The sequence below is a fragment of the Rhinolophus ferrumequinum genome, chromosome 3 (assembly GCF_004115265.2).
Source record: "Rhinolophus ferrumequinum isolate MPI-CBG mRhiFer1 chromosome 3, mRhiFer1_v1.p, whole genome shotgun sequence".
Lineage (NCBI taxonomy): Eukaryota > Metazoa > Chordata > Mammalia > Chiroptera > Rhinolophidae > Rhinolophus > Rhinolophus ferrumequinum.
Genome location: NC_046286.1, coordinates 67,487,635 through 67,507,934, shown reverse-complemented (window position 1 = coordinate 67,507,934; position 20,300 = coordinate 67,487,635). Strand labels below are relative to the sequence as shown.

Below are 20,300 nucleotides of genomic sequence, written 5' to 3'. Positions count from 1 at the left end.
GTGTGTGTGTGTGTGTGTGTGTGTGTGTGTGTGAGAGAGAGAGGGGGAGGGCCCTTGGGAATCTTGAGGTGACAATGAGACTCCAGTGTGCAGACCAGGAAAGCCTAAGATTCACACCTAGAAGACAAAGGTGTATCATCTGCGCCAACCACCTCTGGAAATTTTGGAGAATAAACAAGGAAGCCCCGATTTCTGCTCTTCTCCTCAAGGAATCTGCCAGAAGAGCAGCAGAATATTACCTTCATGGAGAAGGCAATGTAGGTTATCCTATATAAATAAGACAGTTAATGAATTACAGGTTTTCTAACAATTGAAATTCAAATTAACCCACCACTATATTTGCATAGTATAATCAATCTTTATTTGTAATATAAATGTGAATTCATTTTGCAATATTTAAGATCACGACTATGACGATTGATTCATGTTATGCAATCTCCAACCTGAAGAAGGTCTAGATGATGGCACCACATCTGGCCTTGAATATAAACTAAGTAATTAGCTATGGATGTTAATTGGTTCTTTATCTCTGTTGGTTTATTTTAAAATAAACCCACTAATAGTTGTTATTTGACACTTCACAGTTGACATGACTTCCAATCAGCAGCATGCTGGTCATAAATTCTAACTTGATGAAGAACATACTTACCTCCCCCCACACCCAACTGGGTGGGAGAAGCACAGAACCCTTCAATAATTTGATAAGAGCTGTGGAACTTTACTCTTCCCAAAATACACATGGGTGCACACATGCAAACTGTTGCAGGTATTTCTGCTGATTTGGGTACCTCTTGAAGTCAATTTCCCCAGGTTAGAACACTTGGAATAGACTAAAATATGAAATGAAAGATAAACTAGAATTATCCATTTTTTAAGAAACGGTGCAAGAGTTGAAGGGATTGTATTTTTCCCCCTACATGGTTCTTCTCTCTCCTCCCTAGCAGCTGGCATGATAGGATGGAGGCTTCTTTCTTGGGCTGACAAGCTAGAGCAGGGTGGTAGGACCAGGAGAAAGGAAACATGAAAGAACAGACGTAGCGCTTGCTTATGTCTCCACTTTAGGAGATAAGAGCAACTGAAAGGAACAACCTAAGAAAACGTCTATTATTTCTGTTTCATTTTCAGCCCAAAGCACCATCTAGGCTTAGATTCTTGTAATCCTCAAGTAGCTTTTCACTGATTGTAGAATAAGGACCAAGTTCTCAGCCTCTTACCTTCCCAACTTCATCTTAAACCACTCACCCCTCTCTTTCTGCAATCTAGTCACCCTGACTTTTCTTTCCTTTTCTCAAATGCTCCATGTTCCTTTCTACCTCAGAGCACTGTCACCTTCCCTCTGCCTGAAATGTATTCCCCTGTGTTTTCTGTTAGTTCTTTCCTAAGGAAACCCTTCCCTGATTTCACAGACAATCTCAGTTTCCCTTATTATAATACTCAGTACTTTTCATTCTTAGTATTCATCACAATTTGTCATTTTAGTGAGCTATTAGTGAGTTTTACGTCCTGGAGCCTTACTAGGTCTTGTCTGTAAAATCAGAGAAAAAGCCCATCCTACATTTGGTAGGAGGAGGGAGGAAAGTAAGCATTTTGAAAAACTCCCAGAGTTCTCTCTTGTGCTTAACAAGGCCTGCCCACAAGGGAAACTATTTTAGCAGAGCCTAAGCAATTTGTACTAGGATTGGTTTAGGATTTTACTAAAGCCTAACTAATCTGAGGGTAGATACTCAAATCTACCCCCTCTGGCCTTCCTGTATTGCTAAGGTTGGAGAGGGGGAAGGAAGCTGAGAAGCACTTGTGAATGTCTCAGGGAAGGGATATAAAACATAACAAAAGACTGAGATCTAATCATAGGACTAAGGAATGCTTGCCCTCCCCCAAATAAATTACAACTCATATTAGCTAACTTCATTTACTATACTTTGACAAATCTCAAACTTATATTTAGACATTTATAATTTTCTAATTCATTAAGAGTCTGGGTACATAATATAGTACCTATTGGAAGACTATCAAACTCTTTTTTTTTAAATCTTGGGTACATTTTGTTTATCCTAAGGATAACACACTTGAACGTATTTTTCTTCTCCTTTATGAATTTCCAGAATTCTTTTTCAGAAAATACCCTCTTCTCTTTATCTTTCATAAATCGAAGTCTATATTCCTTATCTATAGCACTTTAGAAAGTATTTCTTTTTATAGGATGATACCATTTACTCTTGAAAACACTACAGCTTTATCAATTGTCACCTTAATCTGGAGCCACAGCTTAACTGCAGACATATCTCACATTCAGTCCTTTCTCCAAATCCTTTCTTAATCTGTATCACGGCCAGATTTACCATGAAAGTAATGAGACTTAAGCTTCAGGGCCCCACGCTTGTACAGGCCCCTTGCACTTAATTTCAAATTTATAGTTTTGCTTTTTTAAATGAGATCCCTCCAATTTATATAAGCTTTAGTCTCCTGGATCTGCCCTATTCTTTTACAGGACTCCAGAGGAGAAGCTCATACACATAAAAAGCAACCCAGTGTGCCTATTTGAACTAGATTATAACTTTACAGATTAGCAGAAATTTTCCTGGGTGGCTAACTCCCCTTTTGTTAGTTTTAAGTGAAAAGATGCAATTCACTTCTGGCTTTAGTTAATTTTAAGTGCACTCTTTGCACGACCCTGTTTTACAGTGAGCAACTAACACTTTGGGGAACATCTGTGCGTCATGCTGTTGATATAAAATACTTTATTTGTTCCTTACTGAAACCCAAACAATAGGAATTACAGTCTCAAACTCTATCTCAGAGTACTGAGAAAATTTGTTCAAGGTTATACTGCAGGAAAGTTTGCATCTGGGATTGAAAACCAATTCTGTCTGACTCTCAAGCTCATGGGGCCTCACGTAACAGAAGTGTAGTGCTCTTTTTATTTTTCCGACATTGATATGTGACTTTACCAAGATCATCCATAGAATATAAAGCTAGAGATAAGTATGGGGGATAAAATACTCAGAAATTTTCCAAATAAATTACTTAGAAATATGAAATTAGACGTACTGCATTTTTCCATATGCTTTACGATAAAATCATCAACGAGGACTATTTAAAAGAAATGTTCAGCTAAATCGGGTGGTGGAGGCAAAATTTTGTTCTACAGAATATCTTTGCTTCCCCATACAATTAATATTGCTAGTCTTCACATTCATGTGGAAAATTTTTTCAGGGGTTTTGGTCAGGGCCAAGAAAATAAACACCGAGCATGTCCTAGCTTCCTGTTTCTAATTCAGGGTCTCAGCTCACTCTCCCCGCACAAGAATGCAGGACCTGGTGAGGCCAAAAAGGGACACCAACGGAGCCATGGACAGGGGGTTCATGCCACTGTACTCTCAATGGTGGCTGGGTTGGAGATACAGGAAGCAGGATCCACACGATCCGCAATCCGCAGTCAGTTCTTCCTCCCACCAACCAACCAAACCCCTGTGTCCCCACGGCAGTTACATTAGTGGCTAATGGCTAACCGGTAACAGCTGATAGCCACCCAGCCACAGCGGAGGCCATCTGATTACAGCTGATGGCCATCTACTAACCGAGCCAGCACCTATCCACGTGAGGCCAAGAGCCTGGAAACTGCTCTCTGGGACTCTGTCCCCACACTGTTTGTCTAATCATCATCTCAATTAACATTTGGTCCGGATATTTTAAATCTGCCCATAGTTTTGCCTAGTATCTGCCAAAGTGCAGAATTCCCTAATCTTAGGCATAGATTTCCATAGCTTCTGCCAAGTCCCCGCCCTGCTCAACCCCATCTGGGACTCTTCTCCTGGCTGCGGTGGGGACTAGTCACCACAGTCCAGAAGGTCTTGGTAGGAGTAGCCCTGGCAGCCTGGATGTGCTCTGCAGCCAATGAGCAGGTGGTACAACCCAGGCAGAAACACCAGGTGACAACAATCTGAATGGCGCATCCCTGGCTGGAGCCCACTTTGCTGGTGTACCCCGCCAGCAGGAGGCAGCCCATGACAATGAGAAAGGCAGGGATCAAAAACTGCAGGGTGGCACAGGCAATGGGCTCATGAGGAATCTTAGCAGGGCTTAAACTTTAGTGAGATCTCACCATACCTGGGCAGCCTTTCCATTTAAAGCTAGCTTCAGGTTTCCTTCCGACGGTTAAGGTGTCCACCGCCAGTGCGGAAAGCATTGAGAATTTCACTTTGCTACTGGGGATTCCAGCAGCCACGTTGGTACGAGTGGGCACCATAACCCGCAGAGTGAGTCGGGAGCTCGCGAACTACTGCGAAGTGAGCAGAGGTGACCAGGCCCCACGCCCATACAGCGGCTCTCTGACTCACGAGGAGGGTTGCCTCAGCATCTCTCACTCACCTGCCTCCCCCTAATTGACTTTCTGGGAGACTGCCTAGCTTTTGATGGAATTCTCCCTATTAACAGGCCAAGTGGAGATTACTTAGGTAGTTTGATGGTATGGTGTTATTTGTTATTTCCTTGGGCCAGTTCTAATAAATCCCCAGCTTTCCTTGTCATTAACAATTGTAGATTGAATAGATTAGATTACACGGGTTCCATTCCATCCATTCCTAGAATTTTCTTTTTCTCTAAAATTTCATAATCACATCTCATTCTTCCCTCTCTCCTCTTCCATTGGGCTGACATGCAACACAATATCTAATCTGATCAGCTTCAAATGGCCAATTAAGAGGAGAGGAGAGGATTTGAGTACTAGAACCAAACCTGGGTGAAATCCTGACTCTGCTTCTTATTAACTGTGAGCGTGGTCCTTTCATAAGCCTGGTTCCAGAAGCCTGGTTCCTTTCATAAAATGGGCATTGTAACATGCACTACAGAAGATTTCTGTGAAAACTTACTGAATTAAGTATGCAAACTGCCTTGTTGATAGCAGGTGCACTCCAGGGAGATCAGATCCTGCCATGATGAAGGGCAAGGCATATCCAAACTCTTCAAGGCATTTCATTCCCATTTTTGTCACATTTTATGGATAACGGATTTCCTGCAAATTGTGTTGCCTGAACATTGAATTGGCTGCCTCGTGGGAGAGCTGTGCCCTTGGTCATTCTTTGGCCTGTTGTCACATGGCTGTCTTCACCCTGTATGTCTTTCCTCTTCTTATAAGGATATGCGTTTTATCAGGTTGAGGGCTCACGCTACTCCAGTTTCTGAGTATAACTAATTACATGTACAATGATTCTACTTTCAAATTATATCACGTTTTGAGATAATTTTGCGGGGACATAATACAAGCTATACTAGGTGTTATATCTTTTTTTCACTATCTATCTCATCCTCTCAAGGATGCTACAGGGTACAGTGTGCTGTGCTAGTACTCCATGACTATTTTGCTTTGAACATAGGTTGAATGCTCAGGGAAGCTTAGTGACCTCACCTATACCATTTATTTTCTCTCCCTGGAATCGGAATTGGAATTCAACAACACCAGCCGATCTCTGTTTACTGTTCGAACTGAGGTCAGTAGGACACAACATATGACTGTCATGGTGCTGACGTCAGTCTTCAGAGACAGAAGGAGGGAAGGATGTATCTTTTACATGAAGAACACAAAGCTGAAAGACTATGCAGCTCTGACACAGGAGTGAGAGAGAAAAGTGAAAAGATCTATGAGTCCCTGACTGCTTCATACTTCTTGGTTCTAGTTCCTCAGGAAGTTCAAGTTCCATGAATCTTTTAATGAACTACCCTATTTTGCGTAAACTGGTTACAAATACAATATTCTCATTTGCAACGGAGTGCTTCACCAAAATGCCAAGGGAAAGAGTTTTAAAAATGAGAGAACACCTCAGATTCATGTTCTCCACAAAGATGTAAATAGATGTTTTATCTGTGAAATGAAAATAAGTCAATTGAATGGACATGGAAAAATATGTTAGTTGAGAAAAGAAATCTTGTGAAAGTCACATTAGTTACAGAAAATGGAATTAATTTAATAGCAGTTTGGAAGTTTCCTAGAAATGAAATTATAGATCAAGAAAATACAATATACTAAGACCCCAGAATTCTCTCCTGTGCCTGTCCAGTTACTACAGCATCTCCAAAAGGTATACACTCTCCTAAACCTATAGGTTAATTTTACCTGTTTTTAAATCTTATTCAATGAATCATGCAATAAGTGTCTGGCTTTTCCCACTGAACATTATGTTTCAGAGGTTCATACATATTTTCCGTGCAGCTGTAATTCATGCACTCTTATTAATATACTGTGTTTGCTTATATGAAATGCCACAATTAGCTATTTATTTTATTGCAGGTGGACATTGAGTTGTTTTTGTTAGTTGACTATTATGGATGGTGATGCCTTGAAATATTTATGGTTGTAAATTTACCAACTTTTTCTTTGAAGTTTCTTTCGCAGCTTTTATGCTTCTCAACTTTCTCCATTTGGGAATTATAAACAAATTCACCTATATTATTCCAGTCATTCAAAATGATTTTATATTAAACATTTAATAATTAAATACATGTGGAATTAGTTTAGTGAGTGATATGTTATAAACACTATTTTTTTCACCCAAATACTTACATGACTGAACCATTAGATGATTAATGTATTTTTGATCTTTTCATCTTTAGTGTCAATTTTGTAATCTGATACACATTATTAAACAGATGTATGTTCTTACATATGTGTTCTCTATTTATTTCGAAATTTACAATGATATTAAACCAAACAATTAAAATTTAATTACAATAATAAAAGAATTTTTAATGTTTCCTTGATACTATATTTAAGTGTAGATTAAAAAATTACACAGTGCAGAAAACTCAGGAGATTTGCAATTCATATTACATGCTTCCTGTTTTTCACTGCTTCACACAGGCTATCAATGCAGACTATCTCTAAAATCATTTTACTTTTTGAAATTTCATAGTGTTCATCAAACTCATGGCAACTAATCTAAGCACAGTTCACATTATTTTATTGCTAAAGTTTAATAATGAACATTTGCAGGAAAGCAAATTAATATGTATATTAAACTATGCCTTTTAGTTAAGCAGATTTTTAAAGAATTCTTTTACTTTGATTCTACTCCTTCTTTACATCCCAGATGAACTTCAAGGGAAAATCTTTCATCTTCCTTTGGAATATTCTGTCAAATCTTTCACTTTGCTCCACTGTCAAGTAATTTTTCCAGTCTCCGATGACACCTGGAGGGATAAGCACACGATCAGCTCCTGGGTGAGTAAGTAACAATATCAGGGCAAAAGTTCCCTCCAATCCGCTTTAATGCCTCCTTCAAGCCAAGCTAAATATCTGTTAGTTTTCTGTCAGGTTAGATACTTCACTTTTCCTTATATAGGAATGAGCTAAGAAACAAAAAACACTTCCAAGTCTGCTTTCCTTATCTACTGTACTTGCACCAACCGCTACCATTAAATTGTAACGTTTATTGAGAAGGAAAAACAAAAGTAAAATATATGACTAGATTCGAATTTTTGTACATAGTTTACTAAATGCCAGGCACTGTACTTGGCAAACTATATCTATAATGTAATATAATCCTTAACACAACCTTACAATATCAGTATTTCTTTATTTTTAAAATGGAAATAAAAATGAGAACCAAAGATTTTTTAAGTACTGAACCCAAGGTCACAGAGGGTGCTCTGAGCTGCCATCGCTTTGGTTTTACTTGATGGAAGTCTGAAACTATCATTAAGCTGATTTTTTAATGAGGATTTGGCACTTTCGGCTCTCAAACTTTCTTGTTTAAGCATTATTATCGGCACGTTAGCAAGCTTTTAAGGGCATGGGAATTGCTTTATATTTGATACAGTTGAATACTAAGAATTGAAAGTTGGCAATAAATGGGGCAAAAGAAGAAACAATTTTTTAAAAAATGGCAATGTCAAGAGCAGTTTCAATAAAGTCTTCATAATTAAGAATAAATGTCTATCATCAAAATGCTAAGTTATGAATAATTTAGAGAATAAATATGAATAAAATAGGAAAGTATAAATTATGTTATATAAAAAGCATGTTAAAAAGATCAAATTTAAAAAATTTTGAACTTAAGGACTATCAGGAGAACAACATATTCATTCTTAACAGATCCTGGCAAGTCATAAAAGCACAATAACAATTTTTTTCATGTTGTTGAATAATTGAATTCATAACACAATTGGTGAATCTACTTTTTACAATGAAGAAATCTGACACATGAGGAAATAACTGCAATCCAAACCCGCTTTCCCACAATAAAATACATACGGAGTTTACTTACACAATGTTCTAACAGAAAGGAAAACAAACATTGGAGCTGTCCTACTCACATATGGGTATACCCATCACCTTCAGGTGAGACTCCGTAAAAATTATTAAGAGTAGGGTCACATATACTAGAAGGTAGGAACCTAATATTGACTAATCAGTTTCAAGTGTCAGACTCAGTACTAAACAACTGTTCAGTTTTCAGGGATACTTTTCATGGCCATTTTCAGCTAGGATCTTTGGTTTTCTCTAAGGCCCAAATGACAGTCCTTGGAAAGACATGTTAGGAGCACCCCTTAATCAGTGTACAGGCCAAGGAATCAAAGGAACTCTAAACACTTTTACTCTCATAAACCCCTGAGCATCACCTTTGCGCATAAAATGTCCGTCATTTCTTGTCCCAACTTCATTACGTAGAATGTCATTATAGTTTGCTTTTGGATCCGACTTCATGTTCGTGAATGTAGCCTGCTTCACAACAGCTTCCAAATCCTCTTCACTCAGTTCTTTCTCAAGAAAATGGCTGATTTTAAGCACAGAACTTCTGAGGTCCTGAAAGAATTGTGGGTATAAGAAACTCTTCAGCTTATATGGAACACATGAGTTAAAGCCCAACATCTTTATTACATTTTGTAAAATTGAAGGTGGCTGGACTTATTGTAAGTCTAAAGTTTGACAAGGATATATTACTTCCCTATTCTTCTTATGAAAATGAGTGCTCTGGTTGTCAACTTTTGTAGAGCTTCCTACTGTTTGATTTTATAAGGACAGCTCATTAATTTATTTAACCAATACTTTTAGGATATCTTATATGTTTCTGAAACTGTGATAACCTTCAGAGAAGTTTAAGAGAACAATAATACGTTGTCTGTGCTTGTTTAAGTTCAGAACTTCATGTGGGAAAGAGTAAAGCAAGTAATTCAATAAATGGATGCAAGAAAGAAAAGCCCAGTTCTAGGCGGCATCACTGGTGACTTCTACTAAACATTTAAAGAAGAATTAACACCAATTCTACTCAAACTCTTCCAAAAACATCAATGAGGAGGAAATACTTCCAAACTCATTCTATAAGGCCAGCATTACCCTGATACTAAAGCCAGACAAAAATACTCCAGGAAAAGAAAACTAAAGATCAATATCACCATTGAAAGGTAAGATGCAAAACTCCTCAACAAAGTAATGGCAAAACACCCACAGTCATTTCTCCTTCCAATACCATATATTTGACATTCTTCTACACCCTGTCTCCTCCCTTACCTTCTGGTAACCACTAAACTATTGTCTGTGTCTATGAGTTTTTGTTTGTTTGTTTGTTTGTCTTGTTCCTTTGTTGCTTCCAGTTTTAAATCCACATATGAGTGATATATACATGATATGTTATAGAAATGTACACTTGAAACCTATGTAAGTCTCAGTTATACTAGTCTAATTGAAAGCACCATTGATTTCAGCGGATTAGCATACTGGTCTTTAACTAGTTTGCCTATATTTACTATTATCACACTGCAAAACATTAATAGGAATGATATTCTAAAAATACGAATTCTATCATATTGCTGGTCTTCTTATAACTCTTGAAAGGCTCCTTACTGCTTTTAAGATTAAAAAAATCACTGCCATTAACATTGTCTGCAGACCCTGCACAGTCGGGCTCCGACACACCTCTCTATCTTCATCTTTCCTCACTTCCACCGGCTCTTTAACTTCTTCCTTCAGTTCTTCAAAGATGCCACATGCTTTACTGCATCAGGCCATTTGCACATTGTCTTTTTTTGGCTTAGCATTCCCTTTTACCTCACTTGCTTTATTTACTCATTTATTAGCTTAAAGTTGTCATGTTACCTTTTCCAGAAATAATTGCCTATCACTTTTAACTATACCAGATCCCCTAATTTCATATATGGGTATATACCTGTACTTTTAAAAATAACACTTGGCACAGTTTTGAATTATATATACCTACTTTGTGAATACTTATGTTCCCTGCTGGATTATAAATTATATAAACAGTGGTTTCAATCCTCTTTGTCTCATGATTTAGTGTCTGTCACACAGTAGGCATTTAATAATTTTGACAAAATGAATGAATAAATTATGTAGCAGTGAATCAACATATTAATCAGAGATCACAACACACTGAACTTCACGTGTGTTTGGTGCGGTTTACACAATGTATTAAGACAACTTTGATTGGATGCAAGCACGTAAACATGTGATTTCACATGAAAGCTACATCTCAAGATTCTCTTAAAATATTTGAAGAACTAGCATCACAGGGCGCAAATCACCTCTGGCGAATTAACGTTCTCTTAATGGCTTCTCACCCCAGTGTTTCCCAGTGACCTTTCTATTTTTTAAGCTCTACATGCGTGAGTTTGCCTTTATTGCTACAGATGGTTACATGGAAATAACCAGAAAAGATGACCATGCAGAGTGACAAGAGAGTCCAAGGAAGACCAGTAATTAAGGGATGGGCAGGAAATTAGAAAGCTCTAAAGAAGCCTCAGAAGTAGTTAGGTGGCAAACTACTAGCAAAATGAGGTTCTTTAAAGCCAGTATAAAAAAGGGTTTGAAAGAAATGATTTTAAAAAATAACCTTCTCCTCTTACCATTTTCATTTCCTCATACATCATGAACAGAATATTGAAGTCGTGTCTGTACTTGTACCAGTTTCTGATGTGATCAAACCAAAGGCTTCCTACCACTGTGGGAAAAGTTAACACGTAACAAGGTTAAAGGTGTTGCACTTATTGAACAGCACACTATAGACTTCGTTTTCTGTTCTGGAATCCTCAGAAAAATAAATCAAGTTCGTACCACTGGACATCTATGTTACCTTTTAAAAAAGGTGTTTTGGCAACAAGGACATGATTAATGGAAACCTTCCTTTCCTGTGTATGTAGGAAAGCAGCAATTAAGAAATAAGAAGCCCAAAGAACTAACTTGGAAGATTTCTTTCTGGGAGGCCCTTTACTTTTCCTCCTCTTCCACTTGAAAACATGTCTTTATTTCTCCTTTCATTGTCTATTTTAAGATCTCCGGAGAGCAACTTCAGGTATCGACATTGAGGTGAAACTGAGTATAATCTTCTAACTGATTGACAGCACCAATTCCACATTCCACCAGCTTTTTGAATCAATTTATCCTCCTCAGCGTTAAAATGAAAATTCCACCGTTGTCAGAGAAGGTCTACCATAGTCCATGACAGAACACAAAAACTTCATGCACTTTGAACATTCGCTGCTCTGGAACACATGGATCTAAATAGTTTGAATTGTTAGACCACTGTAGCTCTCTTATGACAAGGTCAAACTATTTCTTAAACAATATGCTTTTGCATACAATCCCCAGATTGGGCCTGGTGAGAATAAAAAAGCCACTGAGTAGCAAATTAAACTGACAGAATAGTAACATTAATGTGCATTCCAGCTCCTAAAATATGTCTGTCCATATTACTCCGTCCATCTCGCTAAAATATGTTCCCTAAGTTTGAGAATTTGGCTAAACGGAAGCATTGACTCATAAACATGTCGCTTGTATAATAAATTCATGGTTACCTTTTCCATCTAGAAACTTTTCCAAAAACTCTTCCATATTATTTGTAGTTTGCATGGCAAGGATCAAATTTGAAAAATGAAAGAATGAGGTCAAAACATCCTTGGGGTTTCTGTAGATGTAAATTATCTGCAGGGGGAATAGTAAAACAGTTTTAATAATTCTTGTTTTTTAGAATAGCTACATAATGTTTCATTATATGAATGCATAATTAGTTGTTTCATCCAGCCTACTCTTCGTGGAAATCTAGGTTATGCCCAATTTTTGCCATTACAAAGATGCTGAAATAAATAACTTTATTCACATGACATTTCACATGTACACATATAAGGACGAATTTCTAATAGTGAAATTATTTATTTGTAAGGTTGATTAATATGGCAAATTACCTTGCACAGAAGCTGTTTCCATTTACTCTGTGTGGACATTAAATAATAATTGATATACAACCAAATAGCATTGGAGATCAGTGAAAAAGGAAATACTAGTAAACAGACAATGTTAGCAAATAATTATCCATATAGACAAAAAAAGGAAATAGAATTCTACCTCATACCTCACACCATATACAAAAAGTTTATAAATGGATTGAGGATTTCGATATGAAGTAAAACTTTCAAATATTAAAAAGTAAAGAATATATTCCCGGTCATGGAGAAGAAAAGGATTTCCTAAACAGAAAAAAAAAAACAAAACCCTTTTTTTAATAAAAACTGAAGAATTCAACTACATTAAAATTTTAAGAACGCTGTTCTTCAAATTATACCATAAAAGGGACAGCCGGCTGGCTCACTCGGTTAGAACGAGAGCTCTCAACAACAAGGTTCCTCGTTCAATTCCCGAATGGGATGGTGGGCTGCGCCCCTGCAACTAAGATTGCAAATGGCAACTGGACTTGGAGCTGAGCTGCGCCTCCACAACTAGATTGAAGGACAACTACTTGGAGCTGATGGCCCTGGAGAAACACACTGTCCCCCAATATTCCCCAATAAAATTTATTAAATTTATATATATATATATATATATCTCATAAAATTACAAAAGTAATAACATACGAGAGAAGCAACACATATCACCAATAATTGAATAGCATCCAGAATATATATAAAACCATAAGAAAAAGCCAAACAACAAAAGGAAACTTTCGCAGAACGAGAATAATTATGGCCGACAATAAACATATCAAAAAGTGCTTCATCTCATTATTGAATAGGGAAATACAAACACAAATCAGTTTGAGATTCCATTTTATAATTAATGGATATTAAAAAGGCTGATAAAAAACTTTCTAGGAGAAAAATAAAAACTCATACATTGCTGATTTCAGCATAAAAAGATACAACTGCTGTTTTAAAAAATAACATCATTTTATAAAGTTGAATACTTCTGAACTGTTTGACTTTGCAATTCTATTTTTGGCCATACACTCTAGGGAAGCTCATACAGGTGTGCGCCAGAAGACACGCTCAAGAATATTCCTAGCACCATATATTATAATAACAAAATATTGGCATAACCTGATTATTCAGTGAAGAAAATCATAGATCTGATAGATAGAATAACTTACATAACTTGAAAAATCATACAGCAGTGGAAAATCATATTTGAAATCTGGAACAAACAAAGGCATGTGGCAAAACACCAGGAAAAAAGAAAACAAGTGACAATATAAAGTTAAGTAAAATTTAAGGCCAAAGGATTTCACAGGACAATATAAAATTTATTTGCAATGACCAACAGAACAGAAATCTTAGTATACTGAGCAACATAGTAGGATACCTTAAATTATACAAATTCTATGAAGTCTGTAAAGATTTGATATAGCAACCATCACAGTGGAAGATTTATACTCAGTTACCTTTTACATAAGGATAAAAGAATTAACAAAATAAATTGGCACAATCATTTAACAAAGTTTATTTTATATGTGTGTGTGTGTTACCCCACACAGAGAATACACACCATTTTTTCATGTAGTCATGGGACATATTAAAAATATTGACCATGTAATTGACTATAAAACTTCTTAATGAATTTCAAGAATTAGCACTCATATACACCATTACTTGACGATAGTACATACTAATACTTCTTTTCTTTATAACAGCAATCACTAACTAGAAAAGACAATAGTGAAAAAAATTAAAATGTGAATTAGCCAAAAAAACGGGAAATTAAGGGAAAAAGGTGTATGAAGCATACAAAGAATAACGGCATATTTGATGGACATGAAAGTAGACCTGATAAATAAAGAGCAATAGAATGATGCTGGAGGGAATGTTGCAATATTGCAATTTTAATGATAGTCCCTGAATTATTCTCTCTATACTTAATCAATTCCAACCACCATCTAAAAATTAATGGGAGAATGAATACGTCAAAAATAAAGTTGGTGGGATTTGTCATATCAGTTACGATATTTCAAACAGTGAAGAACTCCCACATATTAATTTTTTGGAATTTAGAGTCTAGAATCAGAGGGAGGGACGATAGAAACTTACCATATCGAAATGTAGACTAAAATAATAGGGGAACAGTAAATGCTTAAACAAGTCATATTGGATCCACTGGCAACCCCCCCCGCCGGGCAAATATTATGCATAGTCATATTTCAAATCACACACAGTATCAGATATAATTTATAATTAAATGTAAAAAATAAAAACACACAGTTAATTAGAAAAAACCTGGAGAGTATTTGCATCATCTTTTTCATGGGAAGTGTTTTCTTAGCAACACCAAGTACTAGAATCTAGGAAGGGAAGATTGATAGATTGGTTCTATAAAATTAAAATCGGTTATATAAAATTAAAATTCAATAATCTTCAAAGGTAAACTATTGATTGGAAAAATATTTGTCCCATATAAATACTTCTACAAAACAGTAAATAAAAGACAAGCTAAAGAAAAGTGGGCAAAGAATAAAAAGGGTATTTCAAGGGCTAGACATATATAAAAAGACGCTCAAGTGATTAAAACCAAAAGGGCTGCAAAGTTCTCGAGAATGAGATGTTTTTAACTTGCACATTAGCAAAGATTGGTAATTCCAATCACTGGTACCGTGTGAGCAAAACACATTCTTATATACTATTTGAACGAGTGTAAGTTAATACATTATAGAAGGCAAGTAGCTAATCTTTACCAACTCTTAAAGTAATTGGACACTTTAACCTGAAAAGTCCACTTTTAGGGAAACATTCACTAGATCTAAAGAGTTTTAAAGATCTATAAGATGTTTATTGCAATGTGATATACACTATGCTGCAAACCTACCTGTCCATCAATACACATTCAATATTGTAGAACGATACAATAAAAGTCTACTAAACCATTAAAAAGAACAGAATTTTATGTGCCGTCATAAAGGAATTTCTATTGCACATTGTAATTACACTGCATGCAATGTGTGCTGTGACTAAATTTTATGTATATACTAATGATTCCATATATGTTGTTAATGTGAAAAACAATGTCATAAAATTATAATAATAACTTTTAAGAGATTGTGGATAAGTGGAGCTGGAAAAAAAAAATTTGAAGAAAGTATTTCTGTTTGTGCCAAAGGTCCATAAGCTATTTCTATGACATACCTTAGCTTTTTTGCTCTTGAGACCTTTCGGTACTAAATAATATGGGAGGTGGGTAGAGAACAGGCGAGGGGATGGTCTCTCAAGAAAGTCCATTTTGTGTATGTTGTATTCCAAGAAGGGGACTCTGTCAATCGTTTTCACAATTTCAGTTCTGCTACGATGTCCCTCAAAGTATATCAAGCTTAATATCTGCTGAGTCCAGATGGTACCTGTAAAAATAAATAATCTTGTTTTTAATTCTGAATTAATTTTCTATAAAAAAAGATGTGAATAATTATACCATGTATCTCAAATCATTTGGAGCTTTCTTTTTTCTTTAACCATTTTAAGTATGCCAAAGAAAGTTGTCTAACTTTTTTGTTTGTATTTTGCATTATAATGAGTAAAGACAAATCAAATGCTCTTAGTAGTTCTTTTACTTGGAAAGAGCTGTGGTTGTTCTGATTCCATGCTAGCAGCAATTGAGATTAATCCTTCACCTCTTTCTGTTTCCTGTATTCGTGTTAAGTTCCATTTGTCTGATTTTCTGTGGCTACCTTTGTTTCTCATTCCTTAGTCTCCTTTCTTAAAGCCTTATCTTGTAGAAGTTTAGACAGACAAATTAGGAGCTCAAGTCCCCTTTTCACCCCCACCTCCTTTTTTTAAAAAACTGTGTAGCTTAGGTTTTCTCACACACTATTGAATGAAAGTACTGATAGCGGGCATTCTTGTCTTGTACTTGATTTTAAATGTGATATTTTAAATGTTTCTCTATTGCATATGATGTCTGAGGTCGTTTTTGGTAAATACTGTTTATGAAGTTAAAGAAGTTAATTTCCCCCGCTATTTGGTTAATAGTTTCCATTATGAATATGTGCTGAATTTTACTAAATTCTTGTTCTGCATCTATTGAGATGATAACTAGGCTTTCTCTTACACTCTAGTAATATGGGTGAACTACAGTAATATATTTTTAAACCAATCATGGCTTGAAAGAAACCCACCTTGTATTTTTTTTTTAACATTGCCAGATTCTTTTGCTTATATTTGGTTTAGGATTTTTACATCTATGTTCATGAATATACAATTGATGTTCTAAAAGGATGTGAGATGTCAACCATCTTGTAATTTACGACTCAATAGTAGATTTGATAAAATTTATGGCGACTCCTGGGGACAGTTCCTAATCTCCTCTCCAAGATGAGTAAGACCCCAGGAGCCTGAACTAAGGACTGATGTTGGTGTCCCAAAGGGTAAAGGAAAAGGAAAAGGATTAAGGGTAAAGGAAAGACTCACATGGGCTGCAGTGCTTAACCTAAAATTAAGTGAATAAAAAACAGATACCACCAACATCTACGGGAGGGAAAAACAACATACCAATATCAGAGGTTGGTATGATAAATTTTGCAGAATAGAAGAATTCAGAGAAAAAGCATTCGCTTACTAATTTGGGGAAAGTAAACAAGTCATTAATTTCAAGTAGATTGTGAAAGGGAGGGACTGGACTATTTTCATGAAAATCAGAAATGAGTTTTTTTGTATTGACTTACACTCCAGTGTATCTTTCAGCAACGGTAACCACTTTGCACACATTGCTTTAGGAGCACCAATCACCCTGTTCCAATATTTAAAAAGTCAGCTTTTTTTTGAAATGTAAGAGCGGAGGGCAAGTAGTTCAAAATTATTTCAATAGGGAAATGCAAAACAGTTAGGGTAATTGAAAAGCTTATGAGGAATTAGTTCTAACTGAGATGTGCTGTTAACAAAAATCCTACTGGGTTTTTAAATATATTTTCTTCCAATCTCAGAGAAAGCCAATAGGTCAGCACTTACTAAGTATCTGCTCTTGGCTCAATATTTGGATTTTTCATATGTGCTATCAGAAATGATAACATATGCATTTCAAATGCATATAAAGATTTGCGATTTATTTAACTTTCTAATCCTAGGTGGTTGTCTAAATGTAGACTGGGCTACTGTTTTGTCTGGGAAAAGGGCACATTTGTACACATGTATTATCAAAGCAGAGTGAAGACTGATGCAGGTGGCCCATTCCTCAAACTTACCAGATTTGGGATATGTGACTATGAAGACATCATCATCTCTAATTTCAAAATCTTCTAGATTTTCTAGAAAGTCAACATCAACGACAGGTAAACTAAAATTATAGCCTTTAAAGTTCAGTAAGTATTGGTCTGTGTTGTCCATAATTATTCACCTACAAGTAAAAACAGATCAAATTACTTTCAAGTTCTTAGTATTTTATAATAATAAACACTTACTGAGTGCTCAGTATGTGCCAAGCTCCTTTTAAATGTCGTATATGTATTAACACATACCATGCTAAACAGCTTACATATATAAGTCATTTAATCTTCACGCAACCAAACGTTGCTGGAAGTATTATCACTATTGTAAAGATGAGGAAACTAAGATACTAAAAAGTTAAACCGCTTTTCCTAAACCCCATGATGGAGACATCATCATGACTCCAAACATACAGCCGAGGAAAATGTGGCACAGGGGGTTCAGCAAATTGTTGAAAGATGCCCAGTTAGCAGACCTGGCAGGATTTGATGCCAGATGATTTGACCTCAGAGTCCGTGCTTTCAATCACTTTACGTAATACAGTTTCTTAGTATTTCATATTTTTAGTCTTCACTTTCTTTTTCATTGTTATACAAATAGGAACTTCTTCAATGAATGTACTTTTTATTTCTCTCTCTCTTTTTTTCTCTGGAACAGAAATAATCTGCTTTCCATGAAAGAAACTTCTAAGGCTTTGGGATGTGTACGCTATTTCAAATGAATTCTGGAATGTGCTGTGCATAGTAATACCAGTGGTGTCATGCAGGGGGTCATGCGGGGTCTCTGGTCCCGCTCCCCACAAAGAACGCAGGACATGGTGCTGCCAAAATGGAACACCCTCATGGAGCCACAGACAGGGGAGCCACACCACTACAGTCTCGCTGGCGGCTGGGCCGGAAACACAGGAAGCAGGAGCCACACAATCCGCAACCCACCGTCCACTTCTCTGCCAACCAACCAACCCCCTGGCTAACTGCACTCTGCCGTGCTAACTGCAATCTGCGCTTGCCAGTTACCACCTTCTTGCTAGCCCCCACTCCTCTGCTAGCGTAGCCACGGCAGTTATATTAGTGGCCAATGGCTCACTGGTTACAGCTGAAGGCCAACTAGCCACAGCTGATGGCCATCCACTCACAGTTGATGGCCATTTACTACCTAAGCCAGCACCTTTCCACGTGAGGCCAAGAGCCTAGAAACTGCTCTCTGGAGCTCTGTCCCCACAAGTGGTTTTACTTTAGAGATACAGCCCCAATATCTATTCTATGGATATTATTATATTTTCCAATTGAATTTTTATCAGAATCCTAAATAAATTTAAATAAGACAGTCAAAATAAAACTAGGAAGCAAACAGTCTAAAGATGTACCTGTTCAAAAATTGGTCCTGCCAAATATTTTATTATCTCCACCTGAGAAATCTATTCTTGAACGTGAAATAGATGAGAGAATCCCAGAAGTTCTAATTCCATTAAGTCTAGAACCAATATGTATTTCAGTTATATACTTCTTAAAAATTTCTGTGCACACCAAGAAAATGAATTTGTTAAAAGTTGCAGATATGGCTTTGTCTAAATTGCATGACAAGGAACATTTAATTCCTTTACAAACCATCTAACTCACCTGACCAAGAGGAAAATCAGAGGTTAGAATTTTGCTGAGTAAGAATAAAAAATCATTGCATTAGAATCACCTGGGATTCTGGTGATTCTACTAGAATCACTGGACAATGTACCCATCCTACCCCCCAGAAAGCACCATTACATAATTCTTGATGCAGAGAAAAGAAGAGTGCAGGCAGCCCTCAAGAACATTCTGAATCACTCCTTTTATGCTATTTATTATCTTTAGTTGCTTTGTACAGTCTCAGCAGAGAGAGAAATATAAGAGCTATCTTGTCACAGAAACAAGGGATGAGTGTAGTATCAGATGAATTCAGGGACCTCGGCATTGGCCAGTCATATGTTGTTTGCATCTCCTTCATATACATTGGAGAAAGTGATTGGATAAAGAGAAAAGAATGTCTTTCCCTCTTATTTTTGCACTGAAGTCTAAAAGAAAAAGAGGAAAGACAGAAAATTGAGGAGAAAAAATACATTGCTGAAGAGAGAGACTTGAAAGAGGATCCAAGTTTCCCCTTTATCTACTTACTGTTTGTAGATCAACAGAGAAAGCAAAATCCACTTCTGATATAATTTGTGAATGACAGGGAATGATGTGTTGTTGCTGAGAAATAAATACTCCCTACAGAGTTTGTCTTGACCAATGAGTAGTATTCTAGAAAACGCAGATCCTCCGTTCAGTTTGGTAAATAATTAGGTAAGACGTTGTTATTAGGAAATAATAGCTGATTGCTCCAGAAAAAGCAAAATTCAAATTTGCAGGAACTAAAGAGAACAGCATGTATCCAGTAGTTATTTACTAACTTTGGAAAATATACCACAAACAAGAAGGTATATTGAAAGCTACTGCAACATCTTCCCTTGGGCATGAAGGATGGTTTAAAATTTTTGTACCACTCAGACATTGGTGTTCCTTCTTCAGGTTTTTATTTGGCCCATCCTATGTAAAAGGCAATGGCTATGGAGGTTCAAGAGCCTTATAAACTCAGAAGAGTATTTAAATTCCTTTTGCAAAATGTCCAGGGTTGTCTATGCTGTCCTTCCACTCCTGTTTTCTTTTCTTTTTTAAGTAGTAATTACAGAAGACTGATCTCATCTTTTTTGCCTTCTCCAATAATTGAAATATCTCAGACCTGATCTAACATCTCCCTTAGACATTCTTCCATTCTTCAATCATCTGTTACCTACATCAGCTGCTCTTTGGTAATGTTTCTCAGGTTTCCAC

The 20,300-nt window shown here is 36.5% G+C and overlaps 1 protein-coding gene across 1 annotated transcript; it reads right to left on the bottom strand.

Annotated features, from left to right (window-relative positions):
• Positions 1-6,649: 6,649 nt before the first annotated feature.
• On the bottom strand, positions 6,650-19,705 carry LOC117020314 (amine sulfotransferase-like). Its single transcript, XM_033102696.1, has 7 exons — positions 19,605-19,705; positions 17,436-17,587; positions 15,391-15,599; positions 11,803-11,929; positions 10,855-10,949; positions 8,614-8,797; positions 6,650-7,182 (listed from the first exon to the last, which is right to left on the bottom strand). Exons 2-7 carry the CDS (start codon positions 17,575-17,577, stop codon positions 7,061-7,063), a joined length of 879 nt encoding a protein of 292 aa, XP_032958587.1. The 5' UTR covers positions 17,578-17,587; positions 19,605-19,705; the 3' UTR covers positions 6,650-7,060.
• Between the last annotated feature and the right edge of the window lie 595 nt (positions 19,706-20,300).

What these genes read in the sequence shown, in the direction of transcription:
- LOC117020314 (XM_033102696.1), bottom strand. Translation starts at nt 17,577, where the DNA reads ATGGACAACACAGACCAATACTTACTGAACTTTAAAGGCTATAATTTT. An exon ending in AAAGTTTCTAGATGGAAAAG is followed by an intron (nt 10,950 to 11,802) that starts GTAACCATGAAT and finishes CTTTTCCCACAG; the next exon opens with TGGTAGGAAGCCTTTGGTTT. An exon ending in CGGACATTTTATGCGCAAAG is followed by an intron (nt 7,183 to 8,613) that starts GTGATGCTCAGG and finishes TTATCCCTCCAG; the next exon opens with GTGTCATCGGAGACTGGAAA.